Below are 16159 nucleotides of genomic sequence, written 5' to 3' on the forward strand. Positions count from 1 at the left end.
GTTGTGTTATGCTTCATTTTTCTTCATCTGACTTTGGAAGTTGAATGTGATTTTTAAAGTGTGGGAAACATCAACACTGGACAAAAGTATGTATTGATTCTAAACTTTGTTTCTAACGACCTCAACTAATTTCTGCATAACCCCACCTAACTTCATCCTGAACACAGGTCTATTCAGCCAGATTGTGTCCAACACTTACAAAGAACCCAAACTAAAATCAAGTCAATCTACAGTTTGTCTATTTGTTACTCTTTAAAGTGAGAGAGAATAAATGGCATCCAGTAAACAAAATTAATTTAAATCTACATTCATGTTTGCAGAGTAGTTCGCAGTTGAGAAATCTGAACTACCTAAAGACTAATTTCTTAAAGGTTTAGACACATTAACCCATTAAATATGAAATACTGGATTTTATAGTCAGTTATTCTCCTTTTGACAATAATGTCCAAGTGTTTTTCTGTAAATTTATTTCAACATTTCGTCTTTATTCTTGAAATGTAAGAAATAAGTCCTACTCCTCTACTTGATTTTTTCTAATCCCTGGAACAAATACTGAAAGTTTGACTTTATTCTCAATATTTAAACTTTACTCTCAAAATTGAAAAAAAAACAAAACTAATCTTCCCCCCGATTTTTTTCTTCTGCTTGGGACTAGTACTCTTCAGTATTTGAATGTGCATACATTTATTAAATTGAATACACAAACTTAAAGTGCATTCTCATTGTAACCTTCTGATAAAAGAATTTGGCATCTAGTAAAAATCAGAAAACATATTATAATGTGCAAATATCTTGCTACATGAAAAGGCTCATTAAAACAATTTTTAAGGCAAATATTTTTTCTCATATATGCTGCTGTACTTCACTAATCAACTGATTGCCAATACCTTATTTAAAAATTCAGATATTGATAGAACAACTCAAGGTCAACTTACTCCCTTATTTGAGAGCTTTTCAAATACCTGTTTCAAAGGTGAAGGATGAACTGTGCTCAGCGCCGCTGAAGAAAACACAGCAGGGTACACAGGGAAACAGATGGACAAGTCCAGGACTGAAATGCACATGTGCAGATACCAATATGGTTTGAACTTTTATTGCACAAAGATTACAGTTCTTTATGTTTCCTTACAAACATTTTAAAGCTTTGTAAACAGTGAAGCAGCATCTCCCCAGTGTGTTCAGTATCTCCTGCTAACACCGCTTTGAGTCCCCGTCATCACATTTCTTCAGTAAGTCTCAGCAAGTAAGTGTGTGCACAAGAGCCAACCAGTGACCGACTATATGAAGCAGAGAGAAGCTCGGAGATGTGACTGGATCTCAGCAGAGGGGCGGTTACACGCTGTGGGTCAAAAACCGTGTGTTTGATAACCTGCATCAGGCTGCTGGCTACATGAGAGAACTACAACTGAAAGCTGGTGACTTTTTCACTGTGATGATTATACTGTGTCGGGGGGGTGCTGCGTAAAAACTGAGTAATCTTTTTTTTTTTTGAGTTTTACCACAAGTAACAAACACTCCTGAACTTTTACATTTCTAAAAATAGTTTGGCTTTGGATGCAAATGAGGAAAGATGAAGAAAATACACTTAATTTTGTTTGCTCTTTCATTCACAACACACACAAAGCACTCATGTCTTCTCAGCAGTGAGGGTTAACAGTCCTGGGCCATGGACACTAGTCTTTTCTTGAATTTCTCTGCCCTCCATGTGAGCAAGGCAAGTGAATATCTTGAACGGTGATGAGAGGCAGCAGAAAGAGGGCAGTGCAACGGTTTGTCTCTCGCTACACGGGACAGCAGGCAAGTCTTCAGTCCCTCCATGTGGCCCATTTCCCCCTCTTTAGCAGAGCAGTGCAGAGGTTCAACCACAGACGCTTCCCGACCTCGTCTCCCGTCTGGGTTTGTGCACAACGCTACGAAGAATTCTCACCATACAGGAAACAGACAAAGAAATGGCACATTGCTTGTTGGTGTTCTCTATTCTGTGGATATCATATTTAAGCTTCTTGATTTTTTTTGGTTCTTTTTCTTAACGTTGCTATCAGGCAGATGGAAACCCAAAATGCAGGATGACTCTTTTCCAAAGATCAGCCAGTTTTGGATCAAGAGAAGGTAGAGTGGACGTATGGTGGCGTCTCTATGGAGTCTGAGCCATGCCGCGACTAGACTTCATCTTCTCCAGTCTTTTAGAAAGGTGGCTGTTGTTTGATTCGAGTTCATCGACCTTGTCCAGCGCTGATCGCAACTATTGAGTCAAATGAGAGAGAGAGTATGCTGTAGTCAAAACAGAGGCTGTTGAATAAGGTCAGTGTATCTACTGGTCATTTGATTTCCCTTTCAGAAACAGAAAGTTATTAAAAAAAACAAAAACAAGTTATTTGATTTTCATTTTAGAATACAAAAATCTTAACTGAAATACGAGACTTTTAATGGCCAAGTAGGGATGAACAAAATTTAAAATTTGGAGTTATTCAGTTTTGAGAAAGTCATCTCATATTAGATTATACCATTCACACTTTTCTCAAAAGCTGAACAGGAAAATAACTCAAAATTTCATGAAGTTGGGGTCATCATGAACACGGCTCCATGGAAAATTTAAGCAAGCCTGTTAAAAAATATGCAGTTTAAATATGAGGAAATTATGGTGCTGACTTTCCCTTCAATTTTCTATTACGGAAACTGTTTTATCAAATTAGGATTTACTTTGGCGACTTCACATTCAGCAAGACTTCACTGAATCATGGTGTGTGTGAGATATTTTAACCTCGGCTAAAGCAACACCGGCTCTTCTCTTGTAAATGACACATTTTGAAATTTTGCTCATCTCTTTTTGACCATAACAATATTTATTGCCGTTATTTAACACTGTACTTTAAAAAAATCAAATAATCACCTAATAGTCTAGCTTGTCATTTTTGCAGTGCGAGAAAACAAAACTCTACCTCTCTCTGTAGTTTCCGTTTCTCTGCCTTCAGCTCGTCCTCCACTTTCTCGGCGTTCTCTGCTGCAGACTTGTAGCGCGTCACCTGACCTTCGAGTCTGGTCACCTGGAACCCAAAATAGTTTTTAAAAACAGACTTCTTAAGTAAGACCACTGCAATGTTCTCAGAGAGGCTACGGATTAATTATTCTCCTCAGCTTACATTTTGTTCCAAAGCAGTGACTTCCTGCTCTGCTTTCACAAGTTTGAACTTCAGGTCACTTATTTGCCTGTTTGAATCTCCTGGTAAGAAAGAAAAAGCAAATCTTGAGTTGTTGGATAATAAAGTAGCAAACTGCAACCACAGGTCTGGTTTCATGCATATGGATACTCACTCTGCAGTTCTATTATGTTTGCGTCATTGCCGTTTTCAAGGATTTCACCATCTGGACTTGCACTGTTCTCTGTGCCGTTCCTCTGTGTCTTCTGTTCCAGCTGGGCCTTTAGTTTCTTCACCTGTAGATGGAGCCAGAACACATCAGCTGATGAACGACACACACACCTTCAACTTTCAATGCATTTCTCCAGAAGGAACACATGGCAGCTCACTTCCACAGCTTTTTATGCATTTTCACTTTAATTACATATTGTCATAATTAAAAGATATGCTTTTCTTTTAAATGGGTTTAAGGGAAAATGCATTATTCAATATTTCACTTATTGTCAACAAATCCGGTGAAGAGACCAAAACCAACAATGCCTTTTTCAGTCTTTGAGTCCCCTACACTGTCTGAGGCACAAGTAAAATCCTCAAGTTGTAGAAAGTGATTATTGGATTAATTAAATCAAATTCCTTGAATCATTATAACGCTTCAGTTTCATCAAAACAAACGTAACTATATGTTGCTGTCAGACTGTGTAGGAACAGGTTCTTGCCTTGCTTTTTGTGCAGCATGTAACAGTTTTTGACTGCAGTGAAAATGTTTTTCTGAAAGGCTAAACGGCAACAAACAAAGACTGAAGAAGAATATTCTGTTAGGAAAAAAACTTAAATTTTGGAAATGATTATCTCGTTTGACATTTGATCTTTGCAACGTTCTGAAGTCGTAAACAGTCTTACACAGCCACCTCTGGAGTCTAAATCTACAAATAGTATAATACTGTGTGACTTAGTCTTCAGCTGCAACTGTGAAATACTGTTTAAAGCAGAATGCAAAAATGCAAACTTTACATGCAAAAACAATAAAAAAAAAAAAAAAAAAACTGTGCCACATTCAAATGTTGATCTAGAATTCAAATGTCAAATGAAGCCTTGGAGCTTCGACCTATTCAGTTCAGCCCTGGTAATTTTCTAACAGCTTGTCACTGAAGTTTTAGGAGAAATCTTGGATTTGAAAAAGGATCATGCAACATACATGAAAGAAACCAAGATGATGAAATGACCACTGGTGTCTTGTGTTTAAAAGTGCAACACTAAAAACACAACACATAATGATCAGTACACATTTGTTAGTCGGTACTTGTGGCAGTGGGACCGTGTTTGTAGGACCGAGACCAAATAATCTACAGTGTGTGTGTTGTAGACACACTGCTAATGAAGGAACATGTCAGCCAGTGCAACAGTGTGACTCACTGATGTGTTTTTAATAGTTTTTGGGCAACAATGGAGCTCTTAGGCACACAGGAAAAAGATCTCAAGTGCTGGAACACACACACAATACTTAGTTGGATCAGTTCATGTTTGGTTTGGGTCTTTTCATGGGATTTGTTGACAGTGAAAATAATAAAATATTGCTGTTTTCTTTAAAATCCTTTAAAAGACAACTGCAACATTCAGACAAAACATCTGCACAGCAAAAAGTTGATAATTATACTGTAGGTATCTTATTTTTTTAGTAACGGGACAAATTTAAAGGAATTGAAAAATGGATTTGCAACAGTCTGCTATGACTGTAACACACTTTGACTTTTTGATTCCAATATAAGTTTTCACTGAGAGATGGTAGTTTACCCACAACATTAAAAACATCACTCTCATAACAGACGGATCACTGACCCACCTGCTCTATCATTTTTTCACGCTCATCCACCAGCTTCCTCAGGCGAATCTCTGAAAGATAAAACACACATTTGAGAAGACGACGTCTCATCCGAGTCCCGGTCACATATCATTAATTCAAATATGATGTCATGCACCACAAGGCCACACTACAACACTCAGTTCAGATGATCATAACTGCTAAGTAGTTAAAAACATAGTTAACATACCAGGGGTAGGAGGTGCCAGTGAGATGGTGGGAGTGGGGGGACTGGGTCAGGGTGGGAGGTTGATGCATGCAACAGAGCAGGCATCCATGGGATAGTGATGGAGCGGAGCGTGAGGGGGGAGGTTAGCATGCATAAACTGTGGAGGAGAGGGTCACTGCAAGAGCACACAGCTGGTAGGACTACACTAACACTCTGTGACAAGATATGAACATCTAAGGGAAAAGGATGAAGCTGGCACAATGCTGTTCACTCAAGAACGTTCACAACAAAAATGCATTTAGATCAACATTTCAAACTGGCAACAGCAGGTTATTTATTTGCATTTCAGAGTGGACGCACCACAGTCATCTTCTCCATTAAGTGCAACAAAATGCAAACATACATGAAATCGTACATTTTTTGTGCTTTAGTCCTTGTAGATGGAAATGTTAAGTCAAACAACAGTCTTATAAATCCCTGAGAGCAGAACAGGGTCTCATGCAATTCTCATTTTAACCATCAACATTACAACTAGAACATATAAAGGCTAGAGTCTTAATTAGGTCTTTTCCACCAACATAGGACCGGCCCTGTTCCAGTGTGTGCATCTAATTTTGAACCATTTGGGGCATCTGAACCAAAAATGAACTGGTTCAGAATCCGACAGTTTGTTTTGTCCTTGAGAATCAAAGTGGGCGTGTCATATTCTACATTGTGCACTGCCCTCTTCTGTTGACATCCTTGATTACAATGGTTGTGCTTAAAATTGGTGGAAATGTGGGCTGGTTCACTAGATAGCACCAAGGTTCCAAGAATCTTGAATGGAACTGGTTCAAGAACCAGAGCAATTTGGTGGAAAAGGGCTAATGAAAATTGGCAATGACATTTTTTTACACCAATAAAGTCAATACTTGAATAAGTTTCAGTAATTGCAGCAAGAGAAAACACTGTATGATACAGCTGCAGAACAATATTATCTATAACACATTACAAGCAGCGTGACAATGTGTATCAATAACAAAATATGGCAAGTGCAGTATTGTCCGATGGTAAAATCCACTTTACCAATTTACCAGGCACTTTAACATTCTCATCTCTCCACTCACAAATAACTTTTTGCACTTTTGACCTCAATGAAAACTGCACTTATATAAAGATGAATTAATATAATATACATACTTACACGAATATTCATTTGTGAAAGTGCTGTGAGGTTTTGCAGAATATTTATTTCACCACTTTGTTAACAGCTAAGCAATAACTAGTAAAGGGCAGATCAAATGATAGAGATGAAACAGTATGGAAATTTCATATTAAGACTATAGTGACAAAATTATAAAAGTTATCAGTATTATTACTGTATTGTCAAAATGTGCTATAAATGTTCAAAAAGTTTTGACACACACTAAAATAATTTCAAATCAGTTTTGGAATGTCCTGTTTCCACTGATGCAAAACAAACCAGCTTTGCATGCTGGTCCTGTTGCTAACTTTGGTTGATGCTGGACAGTATTTACTGTGAATTTTTCAAAGTGCAGTGATCAAACACAGTTATAATGATAATTAAAATCTGAAACCGTAACTAGCTACTGGGAATTTTATTGTGGTTTACAGTAAAACCAGTAATTGTTTCATCTCTATCTGCACTAGATACCATCTATAAGCTAAGATCATTTACACAAATAAAGATGGACAACATGACAGCCCCCAAAAGGTGAAGCCAAAACATATCGATTGCCCCCTGGTGGCTGGCTGCAGTAAAGGTCATAAACCCCACCTGTTCCATTTTAGCAGGTGGGCCAAACAAAAACATAGTACATGCATAATTTTTACTGAAGATGTTTCTGTCATTTTAGGTAGTTCTTATCACGCTGATGTATGTTCAAGTGTTTTTTTCTGTTAGGTTTGATTCTGATTAGTTATGTGAGGCTACAAAATGGGGGTTTTCACATCATGATTGACAACTGAGCCCTGCTTGTGATTAACTCAGCAGGGACGTCGACAGCGCAGAGCAAACACAGATCTCTAGTGAAGACGTCACCAGCGCAAGATGGCAACGTTTGAATCTGGCATATTTTGGCTTCATTTTTGTGCAGTGGGTGGAAATGGAGACACGCTGTCCATCTTTATTTACAGTCGATGGCTAAGACATTTTACACTCCTCTTTGCCCTTGGCTTTGCCTTTCTTGCCGTTCTTTTTCACATCTTTCCTTGCCTGCGGTGGCTCTTTATCGCTGGCCACTTGGTCTGCACTCTTAGGTAAAACCACATCTTCACCCTGCAACTCATGCTTGATGGCATCTAATCCTTCCTCTACAGGTAACAGCACTTCCTGGTTGACATTCACTGCAACATCACCCAACTCTCCACCAATCAAAACATTCCCTTCTTCCATAACCAGCTCATCTGCTACAATTACTTCTCCCTCGGGTGAATTTTTCTGCTTTTCACACACATTTTCCACATTTTCAGATGTGGCTTCCTCTTGAGGCACAGTATCTGTCTCTGTATCTAGTGCATCTACCTGGCTACCTCCATCAACTGTACACTTCTCATCATTATTTTCAATTGGCTCATCTTGTGTATTTGCCTTTGACTCTGTATTACTTTGGCACAGCCCCAAACTACTATGGTTGCTTTCATCTGGCATGACTTCAATTCCCTCTTCAACTCCTTCCTCCTTTGGATTTTCAGGGAGATTTGTTGCTAAAGCCACCTCCACATCCATGTCATCAAAATCAAAAGACTGCCCTTCCTCATCTTCACCGTCCTCCTCATCACTGTCCTGTAGGGTGGGTTGAGACGAATCATTATCTTCAGACTGGTCTTTGTTGGGTTCTTGCAGCTCTAGATGTGTCTCACTTTGCTGATCACTTTGATCATTTTTATGGTCTGGCTCTGATGTGGTTGATTCCTTGGGACTGTGGTCCTGCTCGATAGTGGACCCAGTAGCTTCATTTGAAGACTCTGGTGTATTTAACACATCAATGGTATTGATCTCTTCTGTTTCAGAAACATTAGGTTCATCAACCTGATCCTCACATTGTAATGTCTGGCTTTCTACATCTTCCAATTGTGAAGCCTGCTCTACTGTCTCCAACAGACTCTCTGCAGTGTCAACCGCATCAGTGTTTTCCGTTAATGATGCACTGTCACAGCTGTCATTTTTGTCTTCATGCAAGGGGCTGTCTGGCTCGACTAAATCTGCAGGTTCCCTCAGGTTTCCGTCAATTTCCTCCTTTTCTGTTTGGTCTTTTTTGAGCTCTGAATTGTCCCCGTCATGACTGGGAGAGGTGACGCCGGGAGAAAAGGATTCTTGTTCAGTACTTGCTCCTGGCTCCTCATCATCTTTGACTGTCTCACTTGCCTCCTCAGGATCTTTTTCAGAAACCTTAACAGGAGTGTTGTCAATGCCCAGGTTTACAGCTGCAGATGGCTCTAAAGGTGCCTCTGAGCAAGACAAGCTCTTGAGACCATCAGTCAAGCCATCGGTAGGTGGCAGAGACACCAATGTGTTATCCTTACTCTCAGAACTGTTTGTGGATTCAGATTCATTGATAGTAATGTCTTCGCTGCATGGAACATGTGATTCAGCTTCAGTGTTTTCTTCACTGTTTACCGTTTCAGAGTCATCAGGTGTGCATTCAGATTTCATCTGATCAACAGACCCAACTCCATCTTCTGCACTATCAACAATTTCTGACTCAGTATGGACAACACTGCCATTAGTTGAGATGTCTACTCCACTTTCAGAGTTGTCTATACTGGAAGTACACACTTTGTCCAGACCATTGGTGTTCTCAGCACCTTCAGAGATGTCAATAAGATCAGCAGTACTAAGGCTGGCCTCTGGAACAGGACTTGTCATAGTTCCCACTTCCTCTACTGTTTCGGTTTCCAAACACTGTTCCTTGGTTCTGAATTCTTTGACAGTTTCAAAGGTTTCAGTGAGTGTTGCTGCCTCCACTGCTTCTACTGTTTCTGTTTCCAAACTTTGTTCCTCGTCTTGCTCAAACTTTTTGGGATCCATTGTAGGTTCCTGAGGAGTTTCAACCTGAGCAGAGGTTTCACTGGGTGCTACTGCCTCTACTGTTTCAGGTTCCACACTTTGGTCTTTGTTGTGTTCATCTGTAACATGATCCACTCTTATTTCCTCAGGAGTTTCAGTGTGAGAAAACGTTTCAGTTGTTGTCATGGCTTCTACTTCTTCAACGTTGTCTGTTTTCAAAGTTTCTTCCTCGTCATGCTCATCTGTAACATGATCCATTTTTGATTCTTTGAGAGTTTCATTGTTAGAAACTGTTTCGGTGTGTTTCACTGCTTCTACTGCTTCAGTGTCCTTTTCTACATCTACCTCCACATTTTCTTGCCTGTCCTGCTCTGTTTTAACTTGGTCCCCCCTTGATTCTTTGAGGGTTCCAGTAACAACACCATCGATGTCAGGTTCAGTCGGCTCATTATTTTTTGTAGCTGATTCAGTGTCCTTTACTGTTGGGCCCTTTTCCTTGCCTGTTTCAGCTTTTTGTTGATTCTTATCCTCATGTGTTCCTCCTTTCTTTTTACCTCTCCTCTTCTTTCTCTTCTTTTTCCCTGAAGCGGTAGCACCTTGAGTTTGAGATTTACTTGATATTTCTTCTGCCTCATCATTCTCTGCCTCTTCGGCATTCTCAGGGTCTTGTTGAGGTTCGGTATTTAAAACAGACGGGATGGACTCATCAGGTAAACTTTCTTTCATACCATCTTGCGCAGCTTTTTGCTGGGGACATGATTCTGTATTTCTGACATTACTTTCCTCAACATCTTCCTGTTTGTTTTCTTGCTCTTCAAAAATGTTGTTAGATGACTCTCTAATGTCATCACCATGTATGTCAATGCAACTGCTTTTGGTTTCTGTCTCTCCTGAATCTAGGTTATTCGTCTCTTTTAAATCTCCCCCCTCAGGTGTTTCTGTTTCTGTAACATTTTCCCCAGAACTTGTTACGATCTCTTCAAGCACATTGCTGCAAACAACTGTATCTTTGGTTTCTGTGACTGAACAGTCATTAATGTCATCATTTAAGTCCTTGCTGAGGCCACTTTCTTCAACATTGTCTTCCTTTGTGGCTAAGCACATCTGCTGTCCTTCTGTTGGCTGTGTTTCCAGTGTGGACACACTTGCAACATTACAGATTGCATCAGAGTTCAAGTGATTCTCTTTGGCTTCCTCAAACATTTCTTGATGCTGCTCTGGATCCACCTCTTCCTCTCCGCTACTTCTCAACTGAGTCTCCTCTGTGTTGCCTGGGAGATCATGAAGAGCATACGGTGATAGAGGGCCAAAAAATGTTGACTTAAGATATGACTTTCAAAACTGTAATCTTCATAAAGAAGTGCATCAGCAGAGGACAAGGTAAGGCAGAACACCTGATTGATTCAGTGGCCAGAAGGAGAAGCACAGAGCCAGGATGACCATGAGAAGCACAAGAAGAGCAAGATGAAGGAAGGCGGGAAGAAGATTGGAATGAAGTTCTTGATCCCAAAACATCAGCGTGACAAGAAAGAAACCTGAAGCAGTCGGCTCAAAGGTATTACATTATATCAACAGTAATCCAAAATCTCCATACATATCCTACTATTTGTTTCTAATAATAATCAAACGCTTTATATTATCAACCCTGTAGAGACTGTCAGCATTTACACACCAACACCACCAGCATTAACAAAGTTAGTTGTGATTCAGAAGTCACATGTAAAGTGCGAGAAAAGTGCATAATAAAAGTAAAAACATTAGTAAAGAAGAGGCGTGTGCTGAGTTTCTAAGTGGAATCTTAGTTTTTGCAGGAAAGCAAGATATTATTTAAAGGATAAGGCTGGCATTTCTCAAAATTTTTGAAAAATATAAAATATATAAAATATCCTAAAACATCACTCAAACAGGAATTTAAAGTGCATTTTGGCACTATTTTCAGCTGCAGATTAATGCACATTTGGTGTATGAGCGTGTATTTATGTATAATAATGTGGCTCACTGATGTGTTTTTAATAGTTTTTGGACAACAATATAGTTGTATAGAGTACACATTCGGTCCTGGTAAGTCAGATTAATTCATTATTGAGTTTTGGTATTTTAATGGAATCTGTTAAATAGCTGACAAAAAACAAAACACATTTAGTAACGTAGTAACACAATCCAGTTAGTTGTCAAAATATTAAAACCCACTGTTCTGTGCACTTTAAGGACTTCTTGTTAACAGTGGCTTAAAAATTCAGATTGAAGTTCAAGAATGAACACTCAATCTCAAGAAAAATACAGAATATCACCAGACTTATCCTTTCAGATCAGTGCAAATCAAAGATAAAGTAACATTTCACATGCCAGGAGCACAACACAGGAAACTGAAGAGTTCACTCCAAAATTAGACATTAAACATTTGCATATTCAGATGTCAGTCCATACATGTAATCTCACTGCTCAGTATTCATTTCTATATTTTTATGGATTAAATTTGTGTTCCTCTGCTACTCTGAAGCATTTTGGAATGAAAGTCTTCAGACAGTTTAACGCCAAGCCATGCAGTTAAAAGTTCTTTTTCAAAAATGTGCTTTACCGAGCATGCTGTTCCCCTCTGCTGGGGAGGCCTGTGAGTCCGGAGCAGGTTGAGCAGCGGGATCCGCACTGGGGGACCCGTCAACTTCTGTCTCACCGATGTCTCCATTGACGTTTAGATCAGGTCCCAACACTATACCGTGTTTCTAGACAAAATAAAACGTTAAACATTAGCTCCACAGATTACAAACCTTGAAACTAATTTGCAATATAAAGGCTATAATTGGTTTTGATGATAAAAACTTGACTCATGTAAAAGTCATTTGCATAAAAGTAATTAAATCACATTTTCAAACAACAAAGTACACCCAGATATTTGCACTAATCAGTACTTTCTACTTTCAATAAATTAGTTTTGTTTTTTAAGCTTTAGTTACCATGACAACAATATACAAAACTTTATTTTCATACTAGAGTTTCTTTCCAAACCTACCCACAGCTGGCTGAAATAAGCATTCACACTCTGACTGAGTACCTTTAGAATGTCTTTCAGCTTCACCACCTCTTCTCTGAGCTCATCTCGCTCGATTCGGATTGCATCTGTGTATTCTTTCTGTCGCTCTAAGGCCTGAGCAGAGGCCCCAAGTGGCAGCATGCCAAAGAAAGTGAAAAGTGTACAAGAGGTGAAAAGAAGTGAGTAAAAAGTTGACATTTAGTTTCATGCAAAGGGGATACTGAATTCAGGTCAGCAAAAGTAAACTGAGTTGAGTGTGACAAAGTCAATACAACACAAAACTGCTCAACCAGGGCTCATAGGCCGTACCCCAATTTTTTTATCCTTCCATTCCACCGTCTCCTGCAGGTCAGATATTTCTCTAACAAGACTCTCCTGTTTTATACGCAGCTGACGGATCTCCTAAACAGCAGGAAAAGGAAATATAGTTTGAGATGTAGGGAGAGAAAGCAGAAAGAGAAACATGGTGCATGCATATATATAGTGTGTAAAAAGAAAAGAAAGTTGTGAAATGCAACATGCAGCTTTTCCAAGTGACAAACTGAGTGAAAGGCTGCTGTTTTCTTTTCTTAAAATCCGTCTCTTTAATCCATGGGAGGCTCCATTTCTGCAGCCTGTTCCACTTAAAGTGACACACATTCACACTGGAGGACAAATACTCACATTTAGCAGCTCTTCACTCTGTTTTAGCATCTCTTTCATTTCATTGAACTGGAACTGAAGCACGCTGTGGGCATGTTTCTCTCGCTCGAACTCCTGTGAGGAACAAGAGACAGCTTGACAACCAATAAACCCCTTTTATTTTCATTTTACACATGTATCTTATACGCACAGAAACACACGACAGGCAGCCCGCCTAAAAACATTACAGGAAAGTTACCTCCAGTGCCATCAAGTGTGATGTCTTCAGTTGTCATTTTGAGAAGTCTGTTATGTGTATTGACGTCCCCATTTAGCTGATATATTGCACAGATATTGTATGTCCTGACCCACCACCAATATAATGCTGTTTTACTGCATCTGTGTAGTTTCTGGTCAATTGTTAACATCAACTAAGGAAAATGCACAAAATTTGCAACCCTACAAGCTAGCAAAGAGTTACACTCCTGTGAGGTGTGTTACTTTCGGTGTGCTAGCTATGTTTTAACCAGACTTTACTGGCTTTGAACAAAGAGAGCTCATGTTTCCTGCAGGTCAAACAAATAACATGTGGCTTAACACTAATATTGTCAGTATCACTATCAGTCTGTCTGCCTGTAGTACCTTGACTTTCTCCTCATATTCGCGGCGCGACTCAGACAGCAGCTCCTCCAGCTCCATGAGCGAGTCCTTGAGTGTGTCCACCTGGTACATCAGGTTATTTTTCTCATTATCCAACTGGGCATTGGACACCATGGCCTTACGATACTTCTCCTCCACTTCTGCTAATGCATCCTAATGTTGTGACATACAGAGAATATGAAAATATATCAGGTATAGATATCATGTCCTCAAATAATACTCTAGAATCATATAACCCCAACTGGAACGCTGTATAAAACATAAATAAGATAGAATGTCTAACCCTTTTTGTATACGTGCAAAAACAGTGCAAAAACAGTGCAAAGACATATTATTTACTACTACTAATTTGGCAACTTTATTGTTTTTTGTGAAAACATGCTTATTCTGAATTTTTCAGATTCTGAATCCACCAACATAATAGAGACAGGAGCAACAAAGGACTGGGAAAGTTGCGAAATGCTCAAAAAACACATTTGACAGGTAAATATTGCTTCATAACACTTTATAAAACCATTGGTCAACACATTTTGTTTGCACATGATTGCATTTTTATTTGCATTTCACACAGCGTCCCAACTCTTTTGGGATCAGGGTTGTACATTCGTCTGTCAAATAGCAAGAGCAAACTACAGTATATTGAATGTTTGGAGTGACAGGTGATGCAGATGCAGCTGGCAGGGAATTCAGTTCAATTTGATAAATGATTATGAAGTCAAACCTGTACCTGAATGTCACCACTGTAAACCCTGGTAAGTCAAGAAGTGCAGGATAACACACAAATCAAAATGAACAAAGACAGCAGCATGCAGATGCAATTTTGCAAGTTAGATTGCCAGTTTGGAAGTTCATACACATGTTAGAAAACATCTGCCCAGCGGAGAATGAATGAGCAACAATGCTTGACAAAGGAACAAAGGACTGCATATTGACTGTGTCAATATTTGTGTTGAGTCTGGAGCAACAGTATTGCTCCTGAAATTCTTCATGGAGAATTTCTAGATAAGGCAGGAGTGTTTATTTTGGTTTCAAATCAAAAGGCTTCAGAGTTATTGGATTATCAGTTGGTTTAATGATCCGCAGAAGACTGTGCCATTTGGGTGGTATAACAGTGAACAGGCTGCACATATTATTGCATATTTGACCCACTGTGAGTAAGTTAGAGACACCAAATATTAGTGAATAGTGAGTCAGGGGTTGGGAGTTCTTTGAGGGTCTCAGGCTTATACCTTGGCTTCTTTTAGGTTCTGTGTGTACTTGATTTCCACGTCTTGAATCTGATCCTTCAGTTCGTGGATCTCCTGGTGAAGAGTGCAGCAGCAGTGAGCAGAGAAGCACAGTGTGACAGCACCAGAAAAAAAGGTGACGCAGAAAGTTTGGTGACCAAGCATGAAGGACAGCAACACAGGGGTTTGAAGAGAGAATGGAAATGGCATGACAGCACTGAACTTCATTTTTTTAGACAGAATATTTCCCTATATCTGTCTGCTGGATTTACTCCTTTCCATATAAAACTTAGGTAAAACAGTAAAATCCAAGTTTTTCTAGATCGCTGGTTATGAAATAGCATCACTTTATTGCTAATGACATGATCATTTTATTTTTGACATTAAATTTTGTGGTTATTACTGTGGGAACATTGTCATTTTTGTCCACAGGGGCTCCAAAATAAAAAAAAAAAAAAAAAAGAAGAAAGTTCTTTGTAATAGCTTTAATGAAACAGTAATGTAGAAAAGTTACTGAGTACTAAAATTTAACTCTAAACAGAATTTATGCTTTTACAGAAAACAATTCAAAACTTTTCAGTGATCTGAATGGGTCAAACATTCAAAATGTGGAAAAAATGCCACATGACTGTGGCTGAAATGATCAACAATCTGAAATTTTTAAGTACATTTCCCATGTAATGCACATTGAGAGTCTGTAAGCATCACCTGGCTCAAACATTCCTATTTTCCAAGTGATTGTCCATATATAAATTCTTGTTGCTTTTAATGATGATTTTTTCAAAATGATTCAACAACCCTGTATGACACCTAAAGACAAAACCACACTCCACAAGAAAATCTCCTCTTTGTCCATAGGAAGTCATGTCTCTCTAGCATTACCTTGATTTCTCGTATAGACGTCTCTGCATCAACAGTTATAGCCGTCTCGCCGCTTCCTCTCCGTGAGGAAGTCCCACCTAAGGATGTGAGAGTTCCTGCTGTTAAAGCCGAAGCTGCTCGAGATCCCTGAGGAAAAAAAATAAATACTATTTAGCATCAGCTGATACTTTATGCATCTTGAATAACAACAAAGAGAGTTTGGTGATGTGATTCACTCACCTTCTCAAGATAATCTCTGTCCTCCACCTGTTGAGACAAATAAAATACAGTCAGAGCAAGCAAGGGGGTGATGTAGAGGCCACGGGGGCAAAAGGACCAACTGATGAGGGAAGAAGATCCTAACGACAAGTTGCTCAGCACTGTTAAAAGGGCTGGATATCAGCACTCAATACCTTAAAAGGTAATGACTGAAATAATCCAGGACCAAGTAGTATCAAAACATTCTCAGTCAAACAACACCTGCATTTGATCTGTTTTCAACCCACATCTAGAAAAAAAAAATGACTATATGGTTTTGCTTGCCGATAATTACTGCAAGCAGCGTGTGATTGGTCCTCTACTGCAGC

The 16159-nt window shown here is 39.1% G+C and overlaps 2 protein-coding genes across 6 annotated transcripts in view; both read right to left on the reverse strand.

Annotated features, from left to right (window-relative positions):
- Positions 1 to 1869: 1869 nt before the first annotated feature.
- On the reverse strand, positions 1870 to 6971 carry LOC146322490 (leucine-rich repeat flightless-interacting protein 2-like). The gene is made up of 6 exons (XM_084724494.1): positions 5186 to 6971; positions 4978 to 5027; positions 3313 to 3433; positions 3141 to 3220; positions 2940 to 3044; positions 1870 to 2242 (listed from the first exon to the last, which is right to left on the reverse strand). The coding sequence occupies exons 2-6, from the start codon at positions 4987 to 4989 to the stop codon at positions 2135 to 2137; spliced, it is 426 nt and encodes a 141-aa protein (XP_084580620.1). The 5' UTR covers positions 4990 to 5027; positions 5186 to 6971; the 3' UTR covers positions 1870 to 2134.
- Positions 6972 to 7003: 32 nt separating this feature from the next.
- Positions 7004 to 16159, reverse strand: part of LOC146322491 (uncharacterized) — a 52277-nt gene continuing 43121 nt past the window's right edge. For all 5 annotated transcript variants that reach the window (XM_084724492.1, XM_084724490.1, XM_084724489.1 and 2 more), the window contains 9 exons: positions 15813 to 15839; positions 15594 to 15719; positions 14715 to 14786; positions 13468 to 13638; positions 12868 to 12960; positions 12514 to 12606; positions 12226 to 12318; positions 11752 to 11896; positions 7004 to 10444 (listed from right to left, as the gene is read on the reverse strand). In XM_084724492.1, coding sequence (XP_084580618.1) covers positions 7308 to 10444; positions 11752 to 11896; positions 12226 to 12318; positions 12514 to 12606; positions 12868 to 12960; positions 13468 to 13638; positions 14715 to 14786; positions 15594 to 15719; positions 15813 to 15839 — 3957 coding nt within the window. In that variant the 3' untranslated portion in view covers positions 7004 to 7307. The remainder of the gene's footprint in view (positions 10445 to 11751; positions 11897 to 12225; positions 12319 to 12513; positions 12607 to 12867; positions 12961 to 13467; positions 13639 to 14714; positions 14787 to 15593; positions 15720 to 15812; positions 15840 to 16159) is intronic.

Source organism: Lutjanus erythropterus, chromosome 8, assembly GCF_056507025.1.
Source record: "Lutjanus erythropterus isolate fLutEry1 chromosome 8, fLutEry1.hap2, whole genome shotgun sequence".
In the NCBI taxonomy this organism is placed as follows: Eukaryota; Metazoa; Chordata; class Actinopteri; order Lutjaniformes; family Lutjanidae; genus Lutjanus; species Lutjanus erythropterus.